The sequence below is a fragment of the Chiloscyllium plagiosum genome, chromosome 33 (assembly GCF_004010195.1).
Source record: "Chiloscyllium plagiosum isolate BGI_BamShark_2017 chromosome 33, ASM401019v2, whole genome shotgun sequence".
Taxonomy (NCBI): Eukaryota; Metazoa; Chordata; class Chondrichthyes; order Orectolobiformes; family Hemiscylliidae; genus Chiloscyllium; species Chiloscyllium plagiosum.
This window is the reverse complement of record NC_057742.1, coordinates 13,185,298-13,212,454: the sequence shown is the minus strand read 5'-3', so window position 1 is coordinate 13,212,454 and position 27,157 is coordinate 13,185,298. Positions and strand designations below refer to the sequence as shown.

The following is a 27,157-nucleotide window of genomic DNA, read 5'->3' as shown; positions in this document are numbered from 1 at the left end:
GAGATGCGTTGGAGGGCATCTTTGACCACGTGGGAAGGGAAATTGCGGTCTCTAAGGAAGGAGGCCATCTGGTGTGTTCTGTGATGGAACTGGTCCTCCTGGGAGCAGATACGGTGGAGGCGGAGGAATTGGGAATACGGGATGGCATTTTTGCAAGAGGTAGGGTGGGAAGAGGTGTAATCCAGGTAGCTGTGGGAGTCGGTGGGTTTGTAAAATATGTCAGTGTCAAGTCGGTCGTCATTAATGGAGATGGAGATGGTCCAGGTAAATTTAAGGTCAGGGTGGGATGTGTTGGTGAAGTTGGTGAATTGCTCAACCTCCTCGCGGGAGCACGAGGTGGCGCCAATGCAGTCATCAATGTAGCGGAGGAAGAGGTGGGGAGTGGTGCCGGTGTAATTACGGAAGATCAACTGTTCTACGTAACCAACAAAGAGACAGGCATAGCTTGGGCACAGACGGTTTGGTTCTTTGTTCACAGATGTAGATAATGTACCAGAAATGTTGGAGGGGGGGAAACAAGTATAGTAATTGAGGAACTAAAGGAAATCATAATGAGGAGGGAAATTGTGTTGGGGAAATTAGTATTAAAGACAATTGAATCCCAAGGCCGTGATAATGCACCTCCCATAGTACTTAAGGAAATGGCCCTGGAGCTGCAGAATGCACTGGTGTTCATCTTCCAATATTGTATACACTCAAACTATTCCTTTAGAGTGGAAGTAGCTAATGTAACTCTGTTTAAGAGGTGAGAATTATTGATAGTCAGCTTGACAGTGAAAAAATTGCTGGAGTCCGTTTTATAAGAATCTGTAGGTGAGCATTTGGAAATCCGTGGCAGGATTTGGCAGAATCCGAATTTGAGAATGTAACTGAGTTGAAGGGGAGCCAGTGATGTGGTTATTTGGGTTTTCAGAAGGGTTTCAATAAGTCCTGCTTAAGAGATTTGTGTAAAATTGAAGTAGATGGTATTTGGGTTAGTGTATTGCGATGGATAGATATCTGGCTGGCAGACAGACATCAGGTAACAACGCACCTATAAATGTGATGGTTGGAGTACTGTAGGGAACAATCCTAGGACACTAGCTATTCCCACTCCATTTTGTGACTGAGATGTTATATTTAGTTCCATCTAAAATCTGCAAATGACAAAGATTGGTGGGACAGTGAGCTGTGAGGAGAATGCTGAAATGTTTGTGATTTTTGACAAACTAAGTGGGCTAGTGTATGGCAGATTTAGTATAATATGGACAAATGTGAGCGTATCCACTTTGGAAACAAAAGCAGGAAGTCAGATTAACTCAATTTATAGCTAGCTGATAATGAACAAGAGACTTTGGTGTTCTCATACACCAGTTACTGAAGTAACCATACAGGTGCAACAAGTGGTATGTTTGCTTCAATAATGAAAAGATAAGTACAGGAGCAGGAATGTCTAGCTTTAATTATCAGTGCCTTGGTGAGACCCCACACCTCTAAGAGTTTTCGTCCTTTTTTTTTGATAGAGAGATGCTCTTGCTACAGAATGCAATGAAGGTTTACCTGATTTGATTGCTAGGATGGTGGAATTGATGTATCAGCTGGGATTATATTTGCTGGGATCTCTGAACATTTTATAGGTTTCTCACAGTACTAAACCATGGCAGGTGCAAGAAGGATGTTCCTGATGGTGGGTAAGTCTAAGGATATGGTGCAAAACCATTTGATACTGAGATCCAGAGATTTCTTCAGTGTTGGGGAGCTTGTGGAATTCGCTATGAGAGCAATCAAAGTCTAATGGTAATTTTCAAGGAGGATTTGGAAATTTTACTTGGGGCTAAAGGGATGAAAGGATATTGGAAAAGCAGAAACCAGCTATTGAATTCAATGATCTGCTATGATCATCCAGTGGTGGAGCAGGCTTGAAGAACTGAATGCCTATTTCTTTTGTATGTTTCTAAGACTACAGTTGATGCTATTGCTAATAATTTCCTAGACAGTTATAAGCATCTTGCCTGAACTCCTTTCAGAAAGTGGGTTTTTTGAGCTTGTGACAGTTATTTTGTTTGTGGTCTTTTTTTAATGACTGTCTCACTGCATGTGCTACATGGCCTGGAAGTGACTGCAATAACTGTGTATTGGTGACAAACTCAGTTGAGACATTGTGCTGTCTGATCTGCCAGTGGTGGTTTTTAAAACCACAGGATAGGCACTCAATTGGAATTCATTGCAGTATCTGTACCAGTGGGTTGGATAGTGTTGTCAATGTGAACATAACTTAAACCACATGTGAATGTTGGAAATCTGAAATAAAAACGAAGGGAAATGTTCTTCAGATGGGATCTGAGTAGAACTAAAATAACATTTCAGTAACTTTCTCTTGGAGCTTGTTCAATTATGAAGTGATGGCAATTGTCAGAACTATGTCACTGGAAAGGTTCCAAATGAGAATAACTCCATTGTGAAATTTTAGCAGTAAACTCTACAACCTGTCCCTGAACCAAGCCTAGGAAGGTGTAGGGTCAAAATCACAGTAACTTATGGTGTGATGTTTAGAATACTGTAAGTGACCTTCCATAATGATGTAGCCTGGGGATGAATCATTATGACAGCTTCAACAATTCATAAATTATTCCTGAAATAGCAGTGCTGAAGTAAGCATGCTTGAGTCAGTTTCAAATGTTTGGGCGGTTGAGCTGTGCAGGCAATATTGTGCAGGTTCAAATCAAGCAGCATATAAACTTTGCTTCACTAATTATGAAGTCTGGAGTGCGTAAATCCATCTCAGCTGGAACTGAGGTGGGGAGGGGGAGTCAAAAATCAGCATTGCTTTGGACTTCAGAAGAAGAATCTCTAGTAATTTTTGTTTTTTCTTGGCTTCTCTAAATGCTTTTGCCTAAATAAGTCGTTGAAACCATAGATAACCTATTATGTACAGCTGACCCATTTCAGTGTAAATGGCAGCATAACCTGCCTGTGACGAGGTCTTAAACTGCTTTTAATGCCATTGTCAGCAGAGGTATTCTGTGTACAAGTGTTCCATACAATTGTACTCGAGGGCCATTTTTAAATGTCAACCCAATTGATAACAAAACACCATTTCATTCTGATTTTTCTATGTTTGAATGAATGAGATTAAGCAATGGTTGTTATAAAGACAATGTGCTGCAGACAGTACACTATGTCTGACTGTATAAGTTAAACTAACATCCCAGTTAATCAGTGTGCCTTTATAGTCTGATAGCTTCCCCTTTTTGAGAGAGCGTTTGTACACTTTTCACACTTAAACAATTGCATTTCAAGGGCAGATTCTGTAGTTTTGTCTTTAATTTGTGGGTAGGAATGTCTTACATCTAAACTCTGAAATTCCCTCTTAATCCCCTTGTTTTGCTGCAGCCCTTCCCACTTGAAATCCTGCTTTGCAACCTACACCTCCAGTCACCAACCTGAGTTTCCTTCCTGCACCAATTGGATTGTTTTGCGACCATTTGAAATGAAATACACAAGTATGTTGAAAAGGGTTATCTGACTACAATTTGAAGAGCAGTAAATGTAATCAACTTGAATACTGCAAATTCATTACACAATCAATGCTTAATTTGCTATCCGTTTTAAAATCTGACACCAGCTGATTCCATTTTCTCTAATCAGGTGGCCCACTGGTTTGTAACCATCCAGTATATGCCCAGCCTTTGCCATTAAGGTGAATGGCACAAGTTCCAAAGGTGACAGTGTTAAGTTAGAGAAATGGTTAGAGGCTAATATCAGAGGTAGAGACTTTACTGTCAGTGCTCCTTACAGAAGATCCTTTCCATTACCTCAATGGATCACTGCATGACTGAACATCCTCAGGATGCTTATTTTCCTGTATATTGAGGCAACCATATCATGTAGCAACTGTACACTAGACCTCTTCAGGCCAGCATTTAATCCCAAATGCTCTACTCCCTGTTAGTGAATGGTTCAAAATCACAAGACATTGGTTTCACAGCCCGAAAACATTCTGCTCAAAGAAGATTGGCTTTGACCTCACCTACTGGAAAGAGTTGTCCCATGATGGACCCTGCATCACTCTGCTACAGCTGACTTTGAAAGCTGAACAAGAGCAAGAAGTCTCTAAGGTGTACGATTGACTGCATTGTTATATTTTCCTTAGTCTTTACTTCAGGCTGTCTCTTACCGACCCTGCTCCAGCTCTGCCCTCCCATTAGTCTGTAACTCCATGGCATGCATTCGCCTCATTCTAAGGGACAACAAAAAAGAAGCTGGTAGATTCACTGACTGGTGAACTCCAGCATTTTTGCTTTCAATCAGGCAGCACACATGGAGAGACAGCAAGCTAACATTTTGAGTCTAAATGACTCCTCAGAGCTGAGATTCATTCATGGGTTTCACAAGGGAGTTAGGTCATTGAGGAGATTTGCAGAACTAGGGGAAAAGGTGGGTGAGTCAGATTAACCAAGTTAGTCTGCAGGGAGCTAGAACTGAACAAAGCTTTTCTAAGATTCCATTAAATCACTTTTGACAGATATATTACAAATTTGTGCTGTCTTATTGATGCTGGATTCATCCATGTTTTTTTACAGACTATATCCTCCAGCCCAGGGTTCAGGTATAAAATATGGACTGCTTTCAGAATGTGCGCACATTCAGTATTGAATCATACATATTGTTCTTCAGTTGAGGCATTTGAGAATGGTAGAAGCTTCACCAGTTCTCTCAGGCCACCCAACTGTTAGTTTGACCAGTTTTATTCAGAAATATGCAGGGAAGAATAGTTCAGTTTTGCTACGACACAATCTCTCCAATTCAAATACATGCAAAGGCTTTGCACTTCATTCTTATTGTAACTGGCATTGGTGACATTACCAACTAGTCTACTTTGGCAGCCATCCAAATTAGATCTGCTACTGTTCACACACTAAACACATTGCTGGTCAATCCCTTTGGGGTTCACTTTGATTACATGATGCTGACTAATTGTGGCCAGATCATTTAAATTTTGAGATGCAAAGTCTCCCAGGAGTGAGTTGACCATTGTCTCATTATCAGACAAACTCCCTATCACTTGTCCCTCTTAATAGATGGGTTAAAGTGTTTTGGTGTTTGTTTTCAGATATCCTAGCAAACATTTGTTCTCCATCTAAAACCTCCCACTTTTGTTTATTTGGCACTCTGAAAATTTGGTGGTTGTATTTGTTTAAATAAGTGGCCTCAATAGAGGCTCTGAATTATTTAAATTTTCCCTTTTATTTTTGAGGAATTTCTTTGAATCTAATCTTTGTCACTCCCTCTTCCAATTGAAGCTTGCCATATTGCAAGTCCACTAAACTGGAGCTACTGTAATTGGATGTCTTGCAATTGTTTGCCAGCCTGTCAATTTTGAGACAGAAGGTAACTGACAATAAAGTATCATCACAAAATGAAACACAACTCTAGTTTCTCCAGGATCCTAATGTTTCCTGTGGGATTTAGATTAACTTTTTATTTCTTGACAGTTTTTTAGAAGTAAATGGTTCAAATTGAATTGGTGCATGGGGTGACATTAACCTATTTAGGATAGAACAGTTGAGCTGTAAACTGAAATTGGTATCCTTGCCCTAGCATGTACCTGAACAAAATGTTTATGCTGTAGCAATGACTGCAACTGAGAAATCCAGCTGTACTATGCATAACACTTGCATTTAAAGTGCGCATGTAATTTTAAATTGTTCCAGGGACAATGGTTCATTTCAACCATATAAGTTACTCAGGGAGACCAATGCATGGAATGGAATATATTAACTATCTTGGAATTTGGTTTAAAGTAATTGACACTCCTAAATCTCTGAATGCAGCCTGCAAGAATCTTAAATCTATAACCTTAATATTCTGGTACCCATTTGTCTTTTCCGTGCCCATACCGTGCCCATACTTGCTCAAAATAGAGCGCAAATCAGCCATGTGCAAGTAAATTTTTGAAATGTTCAGTTACTTCCAAAACCAATCCAACTCCCGACAGTTGCTTTTAAACTGTACATAATATTTTACCTGGTTGAATCTTTCAGCAAGTCAGTGTAGTGATGTGACTAGTCAATGACTTTTGGGTGCAACTGTGATAATGTATGTAGCAGCTTGAGGAAAACCATGACCCTACAGTCATTGCAAGCCTATTCAGTGCTTTTCTCAGTGAAGTGGGGCAATTTTCATGATTTTTGGATAAGTAATAGCTAAGTAGTGCAGATGCTGAAGATCTAAAATGCAAAGTGCTGAAGAAACTCTGGTCTGATTGCATTTGTGGAGAAAGACCAACGAGTTCTGTTTTGAAACTGAAGAGGGGTGGAAAAGTCTTGTCTTGTTTTTACTTAGCGATAAGCATTAATAGTACTATCTATAACCACTAATACCGACTCTTCAACTGTAACACAACTCCCAGTAACAGTCTCTGCTTATCTTACCCCCACTGTCTCTCAATTTCCTTTTCAACCCTGTTCAGTTCTGAAGTGACTTTCTCCACTGTACATGTGCTGCCTGGCCAGCTGAGTTTCTCCATTTTGTTTTTATTGTATGACTTGGGTCTATTTATTTTTGTTCGGAGAGCTATAAATTAGTCAAAAGGCTTCTTCTGCCTTTGCTGTGAACTGCATTGATTGCAAAGAAATCTTGTTCGTATTGATTGAAGAGAAAATGGTTATTTGTTGATATGCAAGGCTTCTACCCTATACAGTCAGTGCTTAATCACTTTTGTTTTGATAAATTGGGAGTCTAACCAATGGGTTAGACACTTTGTGGCTGTTAGATCATTCTAATTATGCCTGTATTAACCTATGACACAGACATGGTATGTAGTCTTTTTGAGGTCTTTGAAGATTTATCTCTGGATTATAAAGCTTAATTTCAGTTAATGTAGGTAACATTTAGGTTTGCAAACTTGCAAACACTCTACTTCTCAATTCTGTGAATGACCACACCTGCTTTAGGTGCTCGGTTATCCTTTTTCCGCCTTTTTTCTTAAAAGGCCCCATCCTCTTGCAATATCCTTCTCCCGTTTCCTAAAAAAAATTCCACTCCAATGTTTGCCTATATTAGTTTTCCCTGCACCCAGTTGGATTTTATTTCAATGTATACTCCTTGCCTTGCGCGAGCCTCTTATAGATGGCATGTTACATTATTGTGGCTATGCTTTTGTTGTGCTCTGCAAATGGTTGTCATTTCTCAACAGATTTCTGCTATCGTGAATAATGGACCCAAGTCCAGTTCAAAGAATAATGTCCCTGGTGATCTAGTGTTAATTGGAGCAGTTGTTGGATTTGTGTTTACCATCTCTGATCGCTGTTTTTAATAAGAATTGTTTGGAAAGTAGAATCTTGAATGAACTGAAGAGCTTACATCATGTCACACGGTGCTATCAACAGCCTATAAATCAATTTCAGTCAGATTGAAATTATCCCAGAATATACAAATCAAAATAACTTGCATTTATGAGCATGCTATAATCTCTCAATATCTCAATTAGTTTGAAGCATGGTGGAGAGCTAGTCTTTGAAATGACAAGTAGCAAGTAATAAAAATGTTGGAGAAATTCTAGTCTTGTAGCATATATGGAGAGAAACAGTTTGTGTTTTGAATCTAATATGACACTGTATCATTGAAACAGTACTTTTGTTCCTCCCTTCATGACTGTTTTAAATTCAGATCTTCATCCTCAATGCATTTTAAATGAGTGGCTAACATTTGGTTTGGACCTGTCTGGCTTCATGCTGTGATATTACAATTTGAGATGGTGGAAATATAGCTGACACTTTTCCTATGATAGCTTAACATGTTTTTGTATGTCTTTTACAGTTCTGAACTTGGTGAGAGTTGCTTGTTTGGCACTGCTCCTGCTGTTACAACTTGGAAAGGTTCTGGGTCTCTGCACTTTAGGCCATGGCGAGTCGGGCAGGCGCGGCTCGATCCAATGGACCAGCCACTGGAAACAAAATCTGTCAATTTAAGTTGGTTCTCCTGGGCGAGTCAGCAGTCGGGAAATCCAGTCTTGTGTTGCGCTTTGTGAAAGGGCAGTTTCATGAATTCCAGGAAAGCACAATTGGAGGTGAGTGAACATTACTGTAAGGCCATAGAGTTGTAGAGATGTACAGCACAGAAACAGACCCTTTGGCCTAACTCATCCATGTCACCCAGATATCCCAACCTAATCTAGTCCCATTTGCCAGAACTTGGCCCATATCTGTCTAAATCCTTCCTGTTTATATCCAGATGCCTCTTAAATGTTGTAATTGTACCAGCCCCCTCCACTTGTTCTGGCAGTCATTCCATACATGCACCACCCTCTTTGTGAAAAGATTGCCCCTTTGGTCCCTTTTTATATTTTTGCTCTCACCCTAAATCTATGCCCTCTAGCTCTGAACTCCCCCACCCCAGGGGGAAAAAAAACTTAGTCTATTTATCCTATCCATGCCCCTCATGATTTTATAAACCTGAGGCCACCCTTCAGCCTTCACTCCAGGGAAAACATCCCAGCCTATTCAACCTATAGCTCAAATCCTCCAACCCTGGCAACTTCCTTAAATCTTTTCTGAACCCCTTTCAAGTTTCAAAGCATCCTTCCGATTGGAAAGAGACCAGAATTGAATGCAATATTCCAACAGTGGCCTAATCAATGTCCTATACAGCTGCAACATGACCTCCCAACTCCTGTACTCAATACTCTGACCAATAAAGAAAAGCATGCCAAATACTGCCTTTACTATCCTATCTACCTGGGACTCCACTTTCAAGGAACTATGAACCTGCATTCCAAGATCTTTGTTCAGCAACACTCCCTAGGACCTTACCATTAAGTGTATAAGTCCTGCTAAGATTTGCTCTCCCAAAATGCAGCACCTTTCACTTATCTAAATTAAACTTCATCTACCACTCAGCCCATTGGCCCATCTGAAGATCCTGTTTTAATCTGAGGTAAGCCTTGCTGTCCACTACACCTCCAATTTTGATGTCATCTGCAAACTTACTATCTATGCCTCATATGCTCACATCCAAATATAAATGACTAAAAGTAGTGGTCCCAGCACCGATCCTTGTAGTGGTCCCAGCACCGATCCTTGTGGTGCTCTACTGGTCACAAGCCTCCCAGTCTGAAAAACAACCCTCCACCACCACCACCACCACCTTCTACCTTCGAGCCAGTTCTGTATCCAAATGGCTAGTCCTCCCTGTGTTCAATGAGATCTAACCGTGCTAACCAGTCTCCCATGGATGACCTTGTTGAATGCCTTACTGGAGTCCATGTAGATCATATCCACTGCTCTGCCCTCATCAATCCTCTTTGTTACTTTTTCGAAAAACTCATGAGACACAATTTCCCATGCACAAAGCCATGTTGACTATCCCTAATCAGTCCTTGCCTTTCCGAATCTGTTTTTAGTAAGCTATTCAAATTTTGTCTAGTAGACTGTCATGTTCTTAAACCAGGTTTTATGACTCTGAATTTCTGCTGTTTTGGAGTAACAAGTCAGTGGTATGAAACTACCCATTGGGAAAGTTGTTTTGCTTTAGCCATCTAGCATTGACTCTAAATTTGCACTTCCAGTTTTAGTATTGGTATGAAGGTGAAATTGTTTCACATAGCATCCATTGAATGACCACAAACTTCCAGAAGCATTTGGACATAATTTTTTTTAGAAGCCCAAGGACCTTCTTGCATTTGGAGCAATTGAATCATAAAATCCCTATAGTACTATTCTGTCCATCTAGTCTGCACAACTGAGTATCCCACCTATTCCCATAACCCTACATTTGCCACGGCCAGTCTAGCTAATCTGCACATCTTTGGGCAGAAACCAGAGCATCTGGGGGAAACCCAGATGCAGACACAAGTCAACCTACAAAGTCTGCGCAAGCACCCAGGACTGGAATCAAACCTAGGTTCCTGGCACTGTGCTAATCACTCTGCCACCATTATCGTATGGGAATGAGCATTTAACAGTAAAGTGCCAATTTATGGTTGTCTTTAATTTCTTTTGAGCCAACATATGTTTTTACAACTGATTAGGAATGCTTCACATTACAAGTGTGTTGATATTAATGCACTGAAGGTTTTACAGCAAATAACTTCAGGTGCTTAATGTACCAAAGGTGACAAATCACTTGCTGACTGAGCCCTAACACCAATTCTTTTCCAGGAGTTATAATTTCACATTGTAACATTGTTGTTCTTTAATTGGACATGTAAATATTAGTTTGTCTTTGGCAGCACACACTTAGACAGTTGCCTAGTTTACTGGGTGGTCTGTTGATTTCAGAGAGTAACTGGTGCAGTGATGTTTTTTTTTGGAACTGTCCTGTATCTGATGAATTGTTAAATCAAAGTCCCTTCTGTCTGTTATCTTGTGTTAAAAGCTGTGATCAGTACTGTTTGGGGTGGTATTGAGATGCTCTGACCATTTCCTCCCTCAATTAAAACCATAAAACAGATTAACTATTAATCTAACAGATTGGGCTGCACAGTAGTTTGCAAGTTAAAGAAATAGCTAGGATCCTGAATTTTAAGTGCAAATTTTAGCTATTTTCCCTCATTCAGCATACTGAATTGCAAATACAGGCAATTATATTTGATTCCAGTCTAGCAGAGTACAGTTTGTGTACTTAACTACTCTGAATTTATCTTTTTAATTTGATCAGTCACTGTTAACAATTAATTCTTATGCTTGAGGGATGCCATTCAGCCAACTATCTCATTCATTGAAATCACGTTGATTTCCTACTATGACAAACTCTAGGCGATGGATTAAAGGGATGGAAGTTCATGATTTTCTTTTTACTCGCAGGGCATGAATCTCTGGCTGGGCCAGCTTCAATTTTGTCCATTTCTTGGGTTGCTTTTAGAAATGTGACAGTGAGGTCCCTTTATGAATAACGGTAATGCAAGTGTACCAGAATCCTAATGCTGATGGGGTCCAGGGTTGTGATTCAGTGACACTGAAAGTACAGTCATGTATTTAAGTCTGGGTGGTGATCAGCTTGGAGGGAAACATGCAGCTAGTCATGTTCCCATATGTCTGCTGCCCTTGTCCTCCTAGATGGCAGTGGTTTTGGAAGGAGCTGAGTCCCTAATTTCTGTATTGAATCTTGTAGATTGCACTTAACAGTAGTGCATACTATGGTGGGGTGAGTAGATGATTCTAGACATGCCATTTTAAGTGGGCTGCTTTGTCTTGATTGTGTAAAACTACTTGTTTTCGGTGAACTTGAGCTTTGAGATTAGAGAATATATTTCTGAAAAGCAGGGTAAAAGGGCTATGGGCAGCAGGTAAGAAAGTAAAGTTGAGCAGGATAAGATGAGCCTTCATGTCAAATGGCAGAATGTACTCGAAGGGCTGAGTTGCCTACTCCCACTCCTAATTTCAATGCTCCTATGTTTGGAGTTGACTTAATTTCAGACAAGTGGGGAATATTCAATCACCCCAATTTTATGCCTTTATAAATGCTATGTACTGGACTGGGGTAGTGTAGTATTGCCAAACCACCTAACCTGCATACCTTTGGACTGAGGGAGGAAACAGGAGTGCCTGGAGCAAACACGCAGACATGGAGAGAACGTGCAAATTCCAGAGTCACCCAGGGTGCAATTCCTAATATTTTACTAACTTCAACTGTTTTGATTGCATCTCTATCCCATTTTCTAGCCTTTAGTGCAATTGCCTCTATTGTATGCATGCTAATGCCACTTTAACTTATTTCTCCTCCGTCAAGAAATCCACTCATGTGGTTATAGGGCTCACCTGATTCATCATCCTAGTTAGAACCTTAAGGTATCCCTTGACCTTTGTACCTCTTTACTCTTCTCCAAATTCGAGGGATGTTGTCTGCCTCCAGCACCATACCATAATCTAGCTAATTTTTCCAGCATCCTCCTTTCTGAAGAAACTGTTCCTTCAACATTCTGGTTCTCTGTTCAATGATACACAGCACTCAATTGCTTGCTCCCATGGGCTGCTCTTGTGGAGGCACAGGACCTGCACCAATTCTTCACCTCTCATGTTATGGGCCAAGAACACATCTCCAAGTAAAACAGTAATTGTTTATTTGTTAGTGTTTTCTGCTTTATGAAGCAGTCTTTACCTTGAGGAAACAAATGCAATTTGGATGATCATGTTATAAAGGCCTCCATCAGCCAGTAAGGATAAACTAGAGTTTAGTCACTTGCCATTAAATTCACCCTTTTCCTGTTCTCTCTTTTTAATGTCAGCTATGGTTTAGTTGACAATGCTCACCTGAGGTTGAGGGTTCAAGACCCACTCCAGAACTTTAGCAAACGTTAAGTGGATGTGGCATTGTTCAGATTGTCTAAGTGCAATGGGATCTTGATCAGTTGGGCCAATGAGTTGAATTCCTGAAGAAGGGCTAATGCCCGAAACGTCGATTCTCCTGTTCCCTAGATGCTGCCTGACCTGCTGCGCTTTTCCAGCAACACATTTCCATCTCTGATCTCCAGCATCTGCAGACCTCACTTTCTCCCCAATGAGTTGAATGGCAGATGAGAGTTTAACTTGGACAAATGTGAAGTGTTGTGTTGTGTTCTGGTAAGGCAAACCAGGGCAGGCCGTACGCAGTTAATGGTAGGCCCCAGGGAATATTGCGCACTTGCCTTCATTGGTCAGAACATTGAGTACAGGAGTTGGGATGTCATGTGGCTGTACAGGACATTGGTGAAGCCACTTTTAGAATATTGTGTACAATTCTGGTCACCTTTTCTACTGGAAGGAAGCTGTTAAACTTGAGGGTGCAGAAAAGATTTCTTAGGATATTGCTGGGATTGGAGGGCTTGAGTTATAAGGAGAGCCTGAATAGGCTGGACTTTACTCCCTGGACGATCCAAGGCAGAGGTGACTTTATAGAGGTTTATAAACTCATGAATAGTATAGATTGAATAGCCAAGGCCTTTTTCCCCCAGAGTATCCTCTGGGGAGTCCAAATTATTAGATGGCATAGATTAGATTAGATTTGATTAGATTACTTTAATGGCATAGCTTTAAGATGAAAGGAGAAAGATTAAAAGAGACTGGAAGAGTAACTTTTAAGCAGAGGGTGGGGGGTGTGTGGAACAAACTGCCAGAGGAAATGGAGCAGGCTGGTACAAATAACATTTAAAAGTCATCTGGATGGGAACATGAATAGGGAGGGTTTAGAAGGATTTGGGCCAAATGCTAGTAAATAAGACTAGGTCAGATTGGGATGTCTGGTCAGTGTTGAGTTGCCTTGAAAGGTCTGTCCCTGTGCTGTATGACTGATTTTGTTTGATATCAGAACTGCTTAATTTGACCTTTTTGTGGTTGAGGGCTATAAAGTGTAAGTGCAAGATTAACTTCAATTCGTTCAACTGTTTCTATGGAGGAAGATTGTAAATTGGAATTGTTGGTTGCTTTCTTTTGCATTTGTAATGTGAAACAGCCTCAATTTGCCAGGAGTACCTCAATCTCTAGCTGGAACAAGAAGACTACCCATAATTCTAAATCAAAACTTAACCAAAGATAACAGGGATGCAAACTTGTATTTTTGTGTAAATTCTTGGAGAAAGTGAGGACTGCAGATGCTGGAGATCAGAGCTGAAAATGTGCTGGAAAAGCACAGCAGGTCAGGCAGCATCCAAAGAGCAGGAGAAGAAGGCTGAAGAAGGGCTCATGCCCGAAACGTCAATTCTCCTCGGATGCTGCCTGACCTGCGCTTTTCCAGCAACACATTTTCAGTTTTTGTGTAAATTGTAAATATGCACTTGACGCTGTAGATTTAGCTGAGAACCAGAAAGAAACATGCCCTAAAGGCTATCTGGAGTAATGGCTAGGTAGAATAGTTTTCTAATGTTATATTCTGTTTATGTAGTCTCTTGCATCGAGCAAAATTGGATTGGTAAACATCAGTTTTGAATTTGTAAAGAGTGATTTTTGAAATTTCTGCAGAAACTGTCCAGGTAATAGGCAGCTTAAATTAGATTTTATACTACACCTCTTAAATCTTGTCTATAACACAAGCAAATGTCCCCGTTTTATCCACGTGGGTATTCTAGAACTAAATAAGACAACCCAGCCATAAATGGTATTAGATCAGAGGGCCAAAGGTTTGGTCTCTGATGCAGGTTTTAAGAATTAGTTTGAGGAAAGTGAGGTAAAGAACTGAAATATAAAACTATTATCCCAGAGTTTGGGAACCACCCAACAGAAGGCAGACCAACAGTGAAACAATGAATACTATGCTTGAGATCATAACAGGCGAAGCATAGACCATTGGAGAGGTTAGAAATGGTGAGGGGCAAGCAATGAAGGAATTTGAAAACTAGGATGAAATTTTGATTTTGCATGATGGATCATTTTTTATATAGTTTTAAACATAGTTCACACCAACTTTTGTTTACCTAAGAGACCGGCAGCAATTTGACTTCAAGTTAACGTAGGGTACAGTATGCGAGATCAGGAATACGGAAGAACCGTTAAGACAATGAAGCATCAATAAGAGTTTTCATGAACTATTTAAGGTGATGTCAACAAAATGATGACCTTTTGAGAAGGCACCAATGTGATAGCTCACCTTGGGGTCCACTATGACAAAGTTGCAAACAGACAAGCTTAATCTTACTGTTGCTAGGGTGATGGATGAAGTCAGTAACGAGTGGATGGAACTTGGAGTGGAGCAAAAACCAAAGGCAGCATTTTTCTCAGTTTAATAGGGGAAAATCTGATTCACTACTGGATAAACGAGGAGTGGTGATGGCCAGTGATTTTATTGCTGGATTGTTAATCCAAAGACTCAGGTAATGTCCTGGGAGCCCAGGTTTGAATCCTGCCAACGCAGATGGTGGAATTTGTATTCAATCATCTCTGAAATTAAGATTCTAATGACCATGAATCCATTGTTAATTTAAAAAAAAACCATCTCATTCAGTCATGTCCTTTTTAGGGAAGGAAACTGCCATCTTTACTTGGTCTGGCTTGCATGTGACTCCATACCCACAGCTTTGCGGTTACCCATAACTGCTCTCTCTGGGCAATAATTGTTGACCTAGCCAGTGGTGCTGTCATCCATGAATGAATCTTTTGAAAGTACTGGATTACAGTTAGCAGTTGAAAGGTGATGCTGATACCCAGTTCTCTTATCATAGATAGGAAATGCTGAGGAACAGTATGCGAAATGGAAGGGATTGGCGGATACCCACCAAAAACCATGTAGGTGCAGGAAGAGAAGCCATTTTAAATGATACCTTTGCTACAGTTGGTATGCAAGACTAGTCCTGGTCTGCAAGATGTTATAGTTGTTATCATAGAGATGTACAGCATGGAAACAGACCCTTCGGTCCAACCTGTCCATGCTGACCAGATATCCCAACCCAATCTAGTCCCACCTGCCAGCACCCAGCCCATATCCCTCCAAACCCTTCCTATTCATATACCCATCCAAATGCCTCTTAAATGTTGCAATTGTACCAGCCTCCACTGCTTCCTCTGGCAACTCATTCCATACACATACCACCCTCTGAAAACATTGTCTCTTGGAGAATGGGGTCTTCAACCATCTGAGGCTGCAGACTGTTGAGCAAGGAGTGTAAACTTATTATAGCTCTTTTGAGGGCTGATTTCAGATTAATGTACAGTCACTTTGGGAGGAATTACTCTGAAGTAGGAGTCAAATGACATTTGAAAGGAATGGGGTAAGATCGTATTATGCTTTGCCTTTTGTACTCTTTGGGCACCCCAAGCACTTCACAGCCAAGTGGACATGTTTTGAAGTATGGCCAATGTAGACAAGTTTGTGAAATCAGAGATAAATGAACAGAATTTGTTTTTGGCATTAATTTGAAGAGCAAATGCTACCCAGGATTCCAGAAGGATTTCTGTACTTGGTACATTGTGATCTCTTACATTCTTGATTGGACAGTCATATTTTGTTTGAAGTGGAGTCTGAGAGAACTGGAGACTTTCATTTCACTTTTTAATTTTAACTTCCACATTGGTGCCATTATTTATAGAGAAAGATCTTTTGGATGTAAGTTTGCTCGCTGAGCTGGAAGGTTTGTTTTCAGAAGTTTTGTTACCATACTAGGTAACCTCAGAAATGAGCCTCCTGTGAAAGCACTGGTGTTATGTCTCATTTCCTATTTGTCTCGGTTTCTTCGGATGGGTGATATCACTTCCAGTTCTTTTTCTCAGGGGATGGGGTCCAAATCAATGTGTTTATTGATGGAGTTCTGGTTAGAATGTCAGGCCTCTAAGAATTCTCGTGCATGTCTCTGTTTACCTCTTCCTAGGATGGAGGTGCTGTCCCAGTGAAAGTGGTGTCCTTCGTCTGTATGTTAGGGTACTAATGATAGTGGATCATGTGTTTTGGTCTCTAGTTGGTGTTCATGTATCCTGGTGGCTAGTTTCTTGCCCATCTGTCCAATGTAGTGTGTGTTATAGTCTTGCATGGTATTTTGTAAATGGCACTTGTTTTGCTGGTTGTTTCTATTAGACCCTTTAGGTTCATTAATTGCTGTTTTTAGTCTGTTGGCAGGTTTGTGGGCTACCATGATGCCAAGGGGTCTGAGTAGTCTGAAAGTCATTTCAGAGATGGGTTTTTTTTGTAGGGTAATGTGGCTAAAGTTTCTGGGTACATTGTGTCTGCTTGTTTGGGTTTGTTGTTGAGAACTGTTGGACTGTTTGTTTATTGGGTATCCGTTCTTGAAGGGGCAGCAAGGACTTCAGCGAACACTGCATTGGACAGATGGGTAGGATCTGTTACACTCGATTGGACTGTGTGATATTTTGTTTGAAATATAGCACCTGCCTGACCTTAGTACAAAAGGCTAGGTTATGGTCTGAAGTCCAAAAGTCAGTCATAGAGATGGACTCTTTGGTCCAACTTGTCCATACCGACCAGATATCCCAACCCAATCTCTTCCCACCCAGACCATATCCCTCTAAACCCTTCCTATTCATATACCCATCCAGATGCCTTTTAAATGTTGCAATTGTACTAGCCTTCACTTCCTCTGGCAGCTCATTCCATACATGCACCACCCTCTGCATGAAAAAGTTGCCCCTTATGACAGAGCATATTGCAGCACAGATGAAAGAACTCGAGGACCTTAGGCTCATCCGAGAGAACGATCTTTCTGGACAAGACCTTCAGCGAGGTTATTACACCAATCATACCAAAAGAGAGCAGATGATGAGGAAGGCAGAGAGGAGACAAGTGCAAGAGACCCCAGGGGAAGTACCTGTCAGGAACAAGTTGAATCTTTCGGAAACAGCAGAGACCGATGACACTGCCAGTACGCGAGGCGGCCAGGTCTGTCAAACAAAAGTCGGTGCAGAGGCAATGCGGAAGAGTCGGACATCGCACCGAGCCGTGGTAATAGAGGACTCGATAGTGAGAGGAACCGACCGGGGTTTTTGTGGCAGCAGACAGGACTTGAGGATGGTGTGTTGCCTTCCTCGTGCCAGGGTTAAAGACATCAGAGTGCAGGAAATCCTCAAGGATGAAGGTGAAGAGCCAGAGGTGGTGGTACATGTCGGCACAAATGATGTCTGGAAGAAGAGGAGGAACATACTATAGCTGGACTTCGGAGAACTAGGAAGAAGGCTGAAAAGCAGGACGTCCAAGGTGGTTATCTCTGGTTTGCTTCCAGTTCCTCTGGCTGGTGAAGCCAGAAACAGGGAGATAATGGACTTGAACGTATGGCTGGGGAACTGGTGCAGGAAACAAGGATTTAAATTCTTGGATCACTCTGGTATGTTTTGTGGTAAGCATAAATTCTACGAGAGACTGTTTGCACCTTAATAGGTTAGGGACCAGCATTCTGGCAGGCAGGTTTGCTACTGCAACACAGCTACGTTTAAACTAAGTAGCAGGGGGGAGGGGACAAACTAGATGTTTAAGAAGGAAATTGAAGGGAAAGTTAGAACAAGAAAGACAACTGTATCAATGAGGCAGAAAACTCAAAGGGATCATGCTGTAAGGTTGAGTGAAATAGGAGTTGATGGGAAGGGTGAGGGCAGTAATAAATTAAAAATACTATACATGAATGCACAAAGCTTTAGAAATAAGATGGATGAGCTTAAGGCTCTTTTGGAAATTGGCAAATATGATATTGTGGGGATAACTGAGACGTGGCTTCAAGTGGACAGGGCCTGGGAAATGAATATTCAAGGCTACACGTGCTATCGTAAGGACAGACTGACGGGCAGAGGGGGTGGGGTAGCCATGTTGGTAAAGGATGATGTTCAGTCCCTTGCACGGGGGGACCTAGAATCAAGGGATGTAGAGTCGGTGTGGATAGAGCTGAGAAATACTAAGGGTAAAAAGACCTTCCAGGGAGTTATCTACAGGCCCCCAAACAGTAGTTTGGATGTCGGATGTAAGTTGAATCAGGAGCTGAAATTGGCCTGTCGCAAAGATGTTACTCCAGTTGTTATGGGGAATTTCAACATGCAGGTAGACTGGAAGGATCCTGCAATTTGAGAGGGAGAGGGTACAATCGGAAGTGACAATATTTCTGTTGAATAAAGGGAACTATGGAGCTGTGAGGGAGGAGCTGGCCAAAGTTCAATTGTGCAATACTTTAGCAGGGATGACTGGAGGAACAATAGCAGATATTTCTGTGTATAATGCAGAAGATGCAGGATCAGTTCATTCCAAAAAGCAAGAAAGATCCAAGGAGGTGGCATGGGTGGCCATGACTGACAAGGGAAGTTAAGAAACAAAGTTAAAAGAGAAAAAGTATAACATAGCAAAGATAAGTGGGAAAATGGAGGACTGGGAAGCTTTTAAAGAGCAACAGAGGATTACTAAGAAGGAAATACACAGAAAAATGAGGTATGAAGGTAGACTGGCCAGTAATATAAAGGAGGGTAGTAAAAGTTTTTTTAGTTATGTGAAAGGCAAAAAAATGGTTAGGACTAAAATTGGGCCCTTGAAGACAGAAGCAGGGGTATATATTACGGAGAAGAATGGCAGAAGAATTGAATTGGTACTTCAGATCTGTGTTCACTGGGGAAGACGCAAGCAATCTCCCTGAGGTAAGTGGCTGAAGGGCCTGAACTGAAGGGAATTTATATTTGCCAGGAATTGGTGTTGGAGAGACTGTTGGGTCTGAAGGTTGATAGGTCCCCGGGGCCTGATGGTCTACATCCCAGGGTACTGAAGGAGGTGGCTCGAAGTCGTGGATGCATTGGTGATTATTTTCCAGAGTTCGATAGATTCGGGATCAGTTCCTGCGGATTGGAGGGTGGCTAATGTTGTACCACTTTTTAAGGTGGGAGAGATAAAGCAGGCAATTATAGACCAGTTAGTCTGACTGCAGTGGTGGGAAAGATGCTGGAGTCTATTATAAAGGATGAAATTACGACACATCCGGATTGTAGTAATAGGATAGGTCAGAGTCAGTATGGATTTATGAAGGGGAAATCATGCTTGACTAATCTCCTGGAATTTTTTGAGGATGTAATTCTGAAGATGGATGAGGGAGATCCAGTAGATGTAGTGTACCTGGACTTTCAGAAAGCTTTTGATAAAGTCCCACATAGAAGGTTAGTGAGCAAAATTAGGGTGCATGGTATTGGGGGCAAAGTACTAACTTGGACTGAAAGTTGTTTGGTTGATAGGAAACAGTGATAAACTGCTCCATTTCGGAATGGCAAGTAGTGACCAGTGGGGTACCACAGCTTTTTGCAATATATGTTAATGATATAGAAGATGGTATTAGCAATAACATTAGCAAATTTGCTGATAGTAAGCTGGATGGAAGGGTGAAATGTGTTGAGAATGTTAGATTACAGCGTGACCTGGACAAGTTAGGTGAGTGGTCAGATGCAGTTTAATGTGGATAAATGTATGGTTATCCACTTTGACAAGAACAGGAAGGCAGATTACTGCCTAAACAGAATCAATTTAGTTAAAGGGGCAGTAGAGAGATCTCGGTGTTCTTGTACACCAGTCAATGCAGGTACAGCAGACAGTGATGAAGGCCAGCATGCCATTAGCCTTCTAACAAGAGGGATTGAGTATAGAAGCAAAGAGGTTCTTCTGCAGCTGTACAGGGCCCTGGTGAGACCACACCTGGAGTACTGTGTGCAGTTCTGGTCTCCAAATTTGAGGAAAGACATTCTGGCTATTGAGGGAGTGCAGCGTAGGTTCACGGTCAATTCCTGCAATGGCGGGCCTACCTTACGCTGAGCGACTGGACATGTATACCTTTGAGTTTAGAAGACAGAGGGGATCTGATTGAGACATATAGATTATTAAAGGATTGGACACTCTCGAGGCAGGCAACATGTTTCCGCTGATGGCTGAGTCCCGAACCAGAGGACAGCTTAAAAATACAGGGTAGACCATTTAGGATAGATGAGGAGAAACTTCTTCACCCAGAGAGTGGTGGCTGTGTGGAATGCACTGTCCCAGAGGGCAGTGGTGGCCCAGTCTCTGGATTCATTTAAGAAAGAGTTGGATAGAGCTCTCAAGGATAGTGGTATCAAGGATTATGGAGATAAGGCAGGAACAGGATACTGATTAAGGATGATCAGCCATGATCATATTGAATGGTGGTGCAGTCTCGAAGGGCAGAATGGCCTACTCCTGCACCTATTGTTTATTGTCTCTTTTATTTCTTTCCCTAAACCTATGCCCTCTAGTTCTGGACTCCCCAACCCCAGGCAAAAGACTTTGCCTGTTTGCCCTATCCATGCCCCTCATGATTTTGTAAACCTGAGGTGACTCCTCAACCTCTGCTCCAGGGAGAACAGCCCCAGCCTATTCAGCCTCTCCTTATAGCTCAAAACCTGTAACCCTGGCAACATCCTTGTAAATCTTTTCTGAACCCTTTCAAGTTTCACAACATCATTTTGGTAGGAAGGAGACCAGAATTGCACGCAATATTCCGAAAGTGGCCTAATCAATATCCTGTACAGCTGCAACATGACCTCCCAACCCCTATATTCAGTACTCTGACCAATAAACGAGAGCATATCACTATCCTATCTACCTGTGACTCTACTTTCAGGGTGGTATGAACCTGCACTTGAATGTCTTTGATCAGCAATGCTCTCTTGGACCTTACCATTAAGTATATAAGTCCTGCTAAAATTTGCTTTCCCAAAATGCAGCACCTTGCATTTATCTAAATTAAACTCTATCTGCCACTTCTCAGCCTGTTGGCTCATCTAATCAAGATCCCATTGTAATCAGAGGTAACCTCCTTCACTGTCCACTACACCTCCAATTTTGGTGTTATCTGCAACTTACTAATTAGACCTCTTAAGCTCACATCCAAATTATTTATATCAATGACAGCATTACAGCTGTACTCCAGGTGGATATTCCTGGGAATACATCCAAGGAAGTTATTTGGGCAGAACTGAGAAATAAAGAAGGGGTGATCACCTTGTTGGAATTTTATTAAGACCCCCCCAGTAGTCAGAGAGAAATTGAGAGAGAAATTTATAAGGAGATTTCAGTTCTTGAAGAATAATAGGATGGTTATGGTAGGGGATTTTTAACTTTCCAAACAAAGACTGGGGCTGCCATAGAGTTTAGAAGGAGAGGAATTTGGGTGTACAAGAAAATTTTATGATTTAGCATGTGGATGTACCTACTAGAGAAGGTGCAAAAAGTTTCCTGATGAAAGGCTTTTGCCCGAAACGTCTTTTTTTTCCTGCTCCTTGGATGCTGCCTGACCTGTGCTTTTCCAGCACCACTCTAATCTTGATGAAGGTACGAAGTAAGAGTAGAGCTTGGATCCATAATTTAATGACTGAGTATGTATCGTGGTAACTGTTAGTCACTAGCTCAACAAAACATGCATTAACTGTCTTATTTCCTTTTTAATTGCCAACTTTGCGCTTTAGCTTTTCCTGTAAAGTTGCCAGGATTCTAGTTTGTTTGTTTTTGCCTCCCTTTTGGTGAAGATTGAGTTAATCATAATTCACAATTCTTGCTGCTTTATTTCTCTGCATGCTGTGCACACCCTAAACACGTATGAGTTGGGATGCTTTCATATGGACTATTTTCAGCTAGATTATTTCTTCAGATCCTAAGTGTCACTAACTTTAAAGCAGCGTGTGCTCTTAAAGCATGCTGAGGCTCAGGTCATTGGATTTAATTCTGTAAAATCTTGTGTTATGATGCAGTAGGAGGCTTGTGCAGATGACAACACGCGGAAGAACTAAACTGAGAACTACAACGGAGAACTCAAAGTCCGATTGGTGCAGTGAGCACAAGTGACAAGTTAATGCAAAGAGGAAAGGGATTCGTTTTGCAGAAAGAACTTAGAAAGGCAGTATTGTAGAGGGTAAAATTCTAAAGGGTCTGGACCTTTCAAAATGGCAGGAAAGGTAAAGAGAAGTAAGCCATATAGTATCCTCTGTTATTAATTTTGACTGCAGGAGTACAGGAGTTGGGATGTCATGTTGGAGGATTTGAGCTTCAGAGAGGTGATGCAAAACTTGTAAAAGGTGCTTGTTGGAAACCTCAGTTGGAGTACAGCGCACAGTTTTGAGTAACTGATTGGAAGGCTGTGGAAAGCATTTGAGTACAGAAACAATTTACAAGATGGCTCCAGGCATGAGAAGAACAATTTGAGGACAGATTGACCAAGTTGGACTATTTTCCCCAAAATAGCTAAGTCTGTTAGAGGATTTCAAAATCTGAGTGGGCTGAGTAGGGTAGATAGGAAGAAACTATTCCCACTTGGGAACCAAACAGGAGCAAGATTGTATGGATTTAAAGTGACCTGCAATGGTGAAGTGAGGAAAAACCTTCAGCTAGTTAGGACTTGGAATGCACTAGGAGAAAGTGAGGACTGCAGCTGCTGGAGATCAAAGCTGAAAATGTGTTGCTGGAAAAGCGCAGCAGGTCAGGCAGCATCCAAGGAGCAGGAGAATCAATGTTTCGGACATGAATTCCTGAAGAAGGGCTCATGCCCGAAACATCGATTCTCCTGCTCCTTGGATGCTGCCTGACCTGCGCTTTTCCAGCAACACATTTCAGCTTGGAATGCACTGCCTGGAAGTGAGGTGGTGACAGGTTCAATGAAGGAATTCAAGAGCATTGGATGATTTGGATAAAATTGTGTTCAAGCATTTGGGGATCTACCAGGAGATTTGGTCTGATGCTCAATTAATGAGCCAAGAATGTACAAGGATTGGTTGGTTTGTTTTTTTTTAAAATGGGTTTAGGGACATACCAAAAAATTTACCCTGCTCAGCACCAGATTTTGACCTTTATTTTAATTAGTTATGACCAGAGATGGAAAGACTATTTTTAAACTTTCCTTTTGTTGCCTGAAATTCCAATGTTTCCAATTCTGTTTTCAGCTGCCTTTCTAACACAGACAGTCTGTTTGGATGACACAACAGTTAAATTTGAGATCTGGGACACTGCTGGGCAAGAGAGATATCATAGCTTGGCACCAATGTACTACAGAGGAGCACAAGCTGCTATTGTGGTCTACGACATAACCAACACAGTAAGTAAACACCTATTGCTGCCTATTTAGTTTCCTATACCACTACCACTGAACTGCCTGTTTCTTTCTGACTCCTATTATGTATACTGAATCTTAATGTTCAACTTCAGATATCTGATGCCAAATGCCTATTTTAGGGCTGTCTGTTCATTTTAGTATAGCTGAAGGCTTCTGTTTGCTCCTTATCTATCATATAATGAGAATGATCAACAAAAGGACCGCTGGACCACCTGGTCTGTACCTGTACACACAACCAATTGGTGTTATGTCTGTCTCTGCAATGCTTCACATCTAACTTGATAGACAAATTGCACATGGGTGATGGATGAGTACTGAGTTATTAATTCAACCATTGTGGAATCTTAATGAGATCTTGTAACTGACTTGTCTAATTCATTTTTATTTCCTAAAATGTTCTGGTTCTGTTCTATGCACTAAACATTGAACAAATGTTCAGTTTGATGTACACCCATGCAATTAACTTGTCTGTCTCTAATTCAATTAACCAGTTTCTCAACTCACTAAAAGTCCCTAAGCACAGATGGGATTGCCATCAACTGTATTAATACTTCCTGCAAATCTGGTTTTAAAACCTACATTACATGCCTGTCCTGCTAGTCAAAATAAGCAGGTCCGGGACTGTGTTCACAAACTAGATCTGTAGACCGGCAATAATGGTTTCCTTCATTCTGAACCTATTCTAAACTTTTTAAAAATTTATTTCACTGTTATAAATTGACATGCCAAATCTAGAATAAGTTTTTGGTACTTGAGTATTAGCATTTGTGCTTGGTTCCTACTGTCTAAGCACTTTCTAGTTGTGACTAAAGCACTTGGCAATGTGTAAGTTGATGTTTTTAAGGTGTCTCATCACTTTTTTTTATTGATCCGATTGTGATGACGTCCTACCCCCCCCTTGCTTTACTGAACAAAGTGAGTGTCCAGGACCGTTTTACTTTGTACAATTTCCTCTTAATGTCAGCACCTAAGCTTGAAATGATACCAGATCCATTTGATTTATTCATTTATTTTCTTTTGAGACTGTATCTTTAGCAAATAGAATGCTTTAAAGTTCATTTTTGTCCAATTAGTCAATTATTCAACCAACTTTGTCCACCAAAACTTCATGTAATGAGTAATTAAGGAGACATAGAACATAGAAGAATACAGCGCAGTACATGCCCTTTGGCCCTCGATGTTGCGCCGATCCAAGCCCACCTAACCTACACTAGCTCACTATCCTCCATGTGCCTATCCAATGCCTGCTTAAATGCCCACAATGAGGGAGAGTCCACCACTGCTACTGGCAGGGCATTCCATGAACTAACGACTCGCTGAGTAAAGAACCTACCCCTAACATCTCTCCCATACCTACCACCCCTTAATTTAAAGCTATGCCCCCTTGTAATAGCTGACTCCATACGTGGAAAAAGGTCCTCACAGTCAACCCTATCTAAACCCCTAATCATCTTGTACACCTCGATCAAGTCACCCCTAAACCTTCTTTACACCATTGAAAACAACCCCAAGTGCCTCAGCCTTTCCTAATACGATCTTTCTACCATACCAGGCAACATCCTGGTAAACCTCCTCTGCACCCGTTCCAGTGCCTCCACATCCTTCCTATAGTATGGCGACCAAAACTGCACACAATACTCCAGATGTGGCCACACCAGAGTCTTCTACAACTGCAACATGACCTCAGGACTCCGGAACTCAATTCCGCTACCAATAAAAGCCAGTACCTTAGCCGGTAGCTTACCTCTCCCTAAAGGAAGGGGTTGGTAGCTAGTGTGGTTTGTGGGTTTTTAAGATATTGTACTAAAGACCAGTCTGACTGCCAGTACTACACCACTTGCTCACAAGTCAGTGAGTGGTGTGTGCTGGACATTTGGTTGGAATTTGTTTAACTGCAATTCTCCAATAGTAAATCTAATGTTTTAAATTTAAAGGACACCTTTGCACGAGCCAAGAACTGGGTAAAAGAACTGCAGAGACAAGCTAGTCCAAACATAGTGATTGCATTAGCTGGTAACAAGGCTGACCTTGCAAATAAGAGAGCTGTGGAATTTCAAGTAAGTAATTGTACAAGATTGCTAATCATTTGTGCTCTTCAGTTCCTTTTTTTCCCCAATAGTATAAAATGTTGTTCTTGCAGCCCTCTTTATCTAGATGAGTGGGCCATTTGAGTGCTGTTGTTTAAAATTCTGGCTCTTTTTTTTTGCAGGAAGCGCAAGCATATGCAGAAGACAACAGCTTGCTGTTCATGGAGACATCAGCAAAGACTGCAATGAATGTGAATGAAATATTTATGGCCATAGGTATGTGCATGCTCTTTGATTCTAGCACAAACAGATGTTCTGTCTTAAATACGTTCTGATCCCTTTTATTTCTGTATTAGTTGTATGTATGCTGTCTTCTCTGAAACCGCTTGCTTCAAATTTTTATTTTAGCTCTTTTGTATCAATCAACAAATGCAACTTTATACATATAATATTCAAGATAGCAACTGTGACTGTTATATATATTGGTTTTACTTGTCCTTTATACATTTCAAACTTGCATTTAAAAGTAGATCACTTTTGGATGGTGTTATGAGGTAATGGTTCTGAAGGGGCCACTGACATTAACTCCGCACCCTCTACTTATCTTTTTGCAATCTGAGTGGTCTTTTCTTGCTTTCGGAGCTGACATCTCTACCAGCTGCCTCAGACCCTTGTAATTAAACCAGACCAAGTTCAGTTGTACTTATTGCCATCTTTTCAGGAAGTGCTTTTAAAATGAAGAGAAACCATGTAAAGCAATGCTAAGACTATTATCATGAAACAGACTTTAAAAAGCAGTGAGCTAGTAGAGAACAGCTAGATACAATTTAGTGTTTCAAATTATTTGGGGGACCCTGTAGAACATTTTCATTGTCAATTTAAAACTACAGTGAATGCAAGCTTAATGAGATTTAAAAACTATTAAATTATTTTAAATAGTTGTAAGAATCACACTTTGAGGAGAAATTAAAAAACTGCTTCCAAGTCTTCTGTCAGAGGGACCAGACAGAACCCAAGAATGGATTTAATGGAGGTGACTCTTCTTAAGAGCACTGTCCCAATCAAACTCGAGAGATAGCACACAGATACAGCAAAGATTACACATGCAGTAGTATAGCACAGGAAAAACTGATGATCCAGGGCTCATAGCACCTGTTTTTTCATGGGTATCCAATTGAATTTTAGCTTTCAGTGCCAAGGTCCCTTCTCTAATCAAAGCAGTTTTAGTGCTAGTGAAGCAAAGCTGTAGCTTACTCAGACTAAAGGCATGCACAATAACACAACATGTGGGCGGCACGGTGGCACAGTGGTTAGCACTGCTGCCTCACCGCGCCAGAGACCCGGGTTCAATTCCCGACTCAGGCGACTGACTGTGTGGAGTTTGCACGTTCTCCCCGTGTCTGCGTGGGTTTCCTCCGGGTGCTCCGGTTTCCTCCCACAGTCCAAAGATGTGCAGGTCAGGTGAATTGGCCATGCTAAATTGCCCATAGTGTTAGGTAAAGGGGTAAATGTAGGGGAATGGGTGGGTTGCGCTTCGGCGGGTCGGTGTGGACTTGTTGGGCCGAAAGGCCTGTTTCCACACTAAGTAATCTAAATCTAAACATAAGAATGCTGCAAGTTACATTCTTGCTCAAGGGAGTCTAAGATAGTTGGAAATTCATATGTC

At 41.2% G+C, this 27,157-nt stretch overlaps 1 protein-coding gene across 1 annotated transcript in view; it reads left to right on the top strand.

Moving 5' to 3' along the window:
- rab5c (RAB5C, member RAS oncogene family) overlaps window positions 1-27,157 on the top strand; it is a 46,771-nt gene that overhangs the window by 13,505 nt on the left and 6,109 nt on the right. The window contains exons 2-5 of the mRNA XM_043674962.1: window positions 7,801-8,050; window positions 23,295-23,446; window positions 25,399-25,521; window positions 25,674-25,767. Of these exons, the coding sequence (XP_043530897.1) occupies window positions 7,885-8,050; window positions 23,295-23,446; window positions 25,399-25,521; window positions 25,674-25,767 (535 nt within the window). The 5' untranslated portion in view covers window positions 7,801-7,884. The remainder of the gene's footprint in view (window positions 1-7,800; window positions 8,051-23,294; window positions 23,447-25,398; window positions 25,522-25,673; window positions 25,768-27,157) is intronic.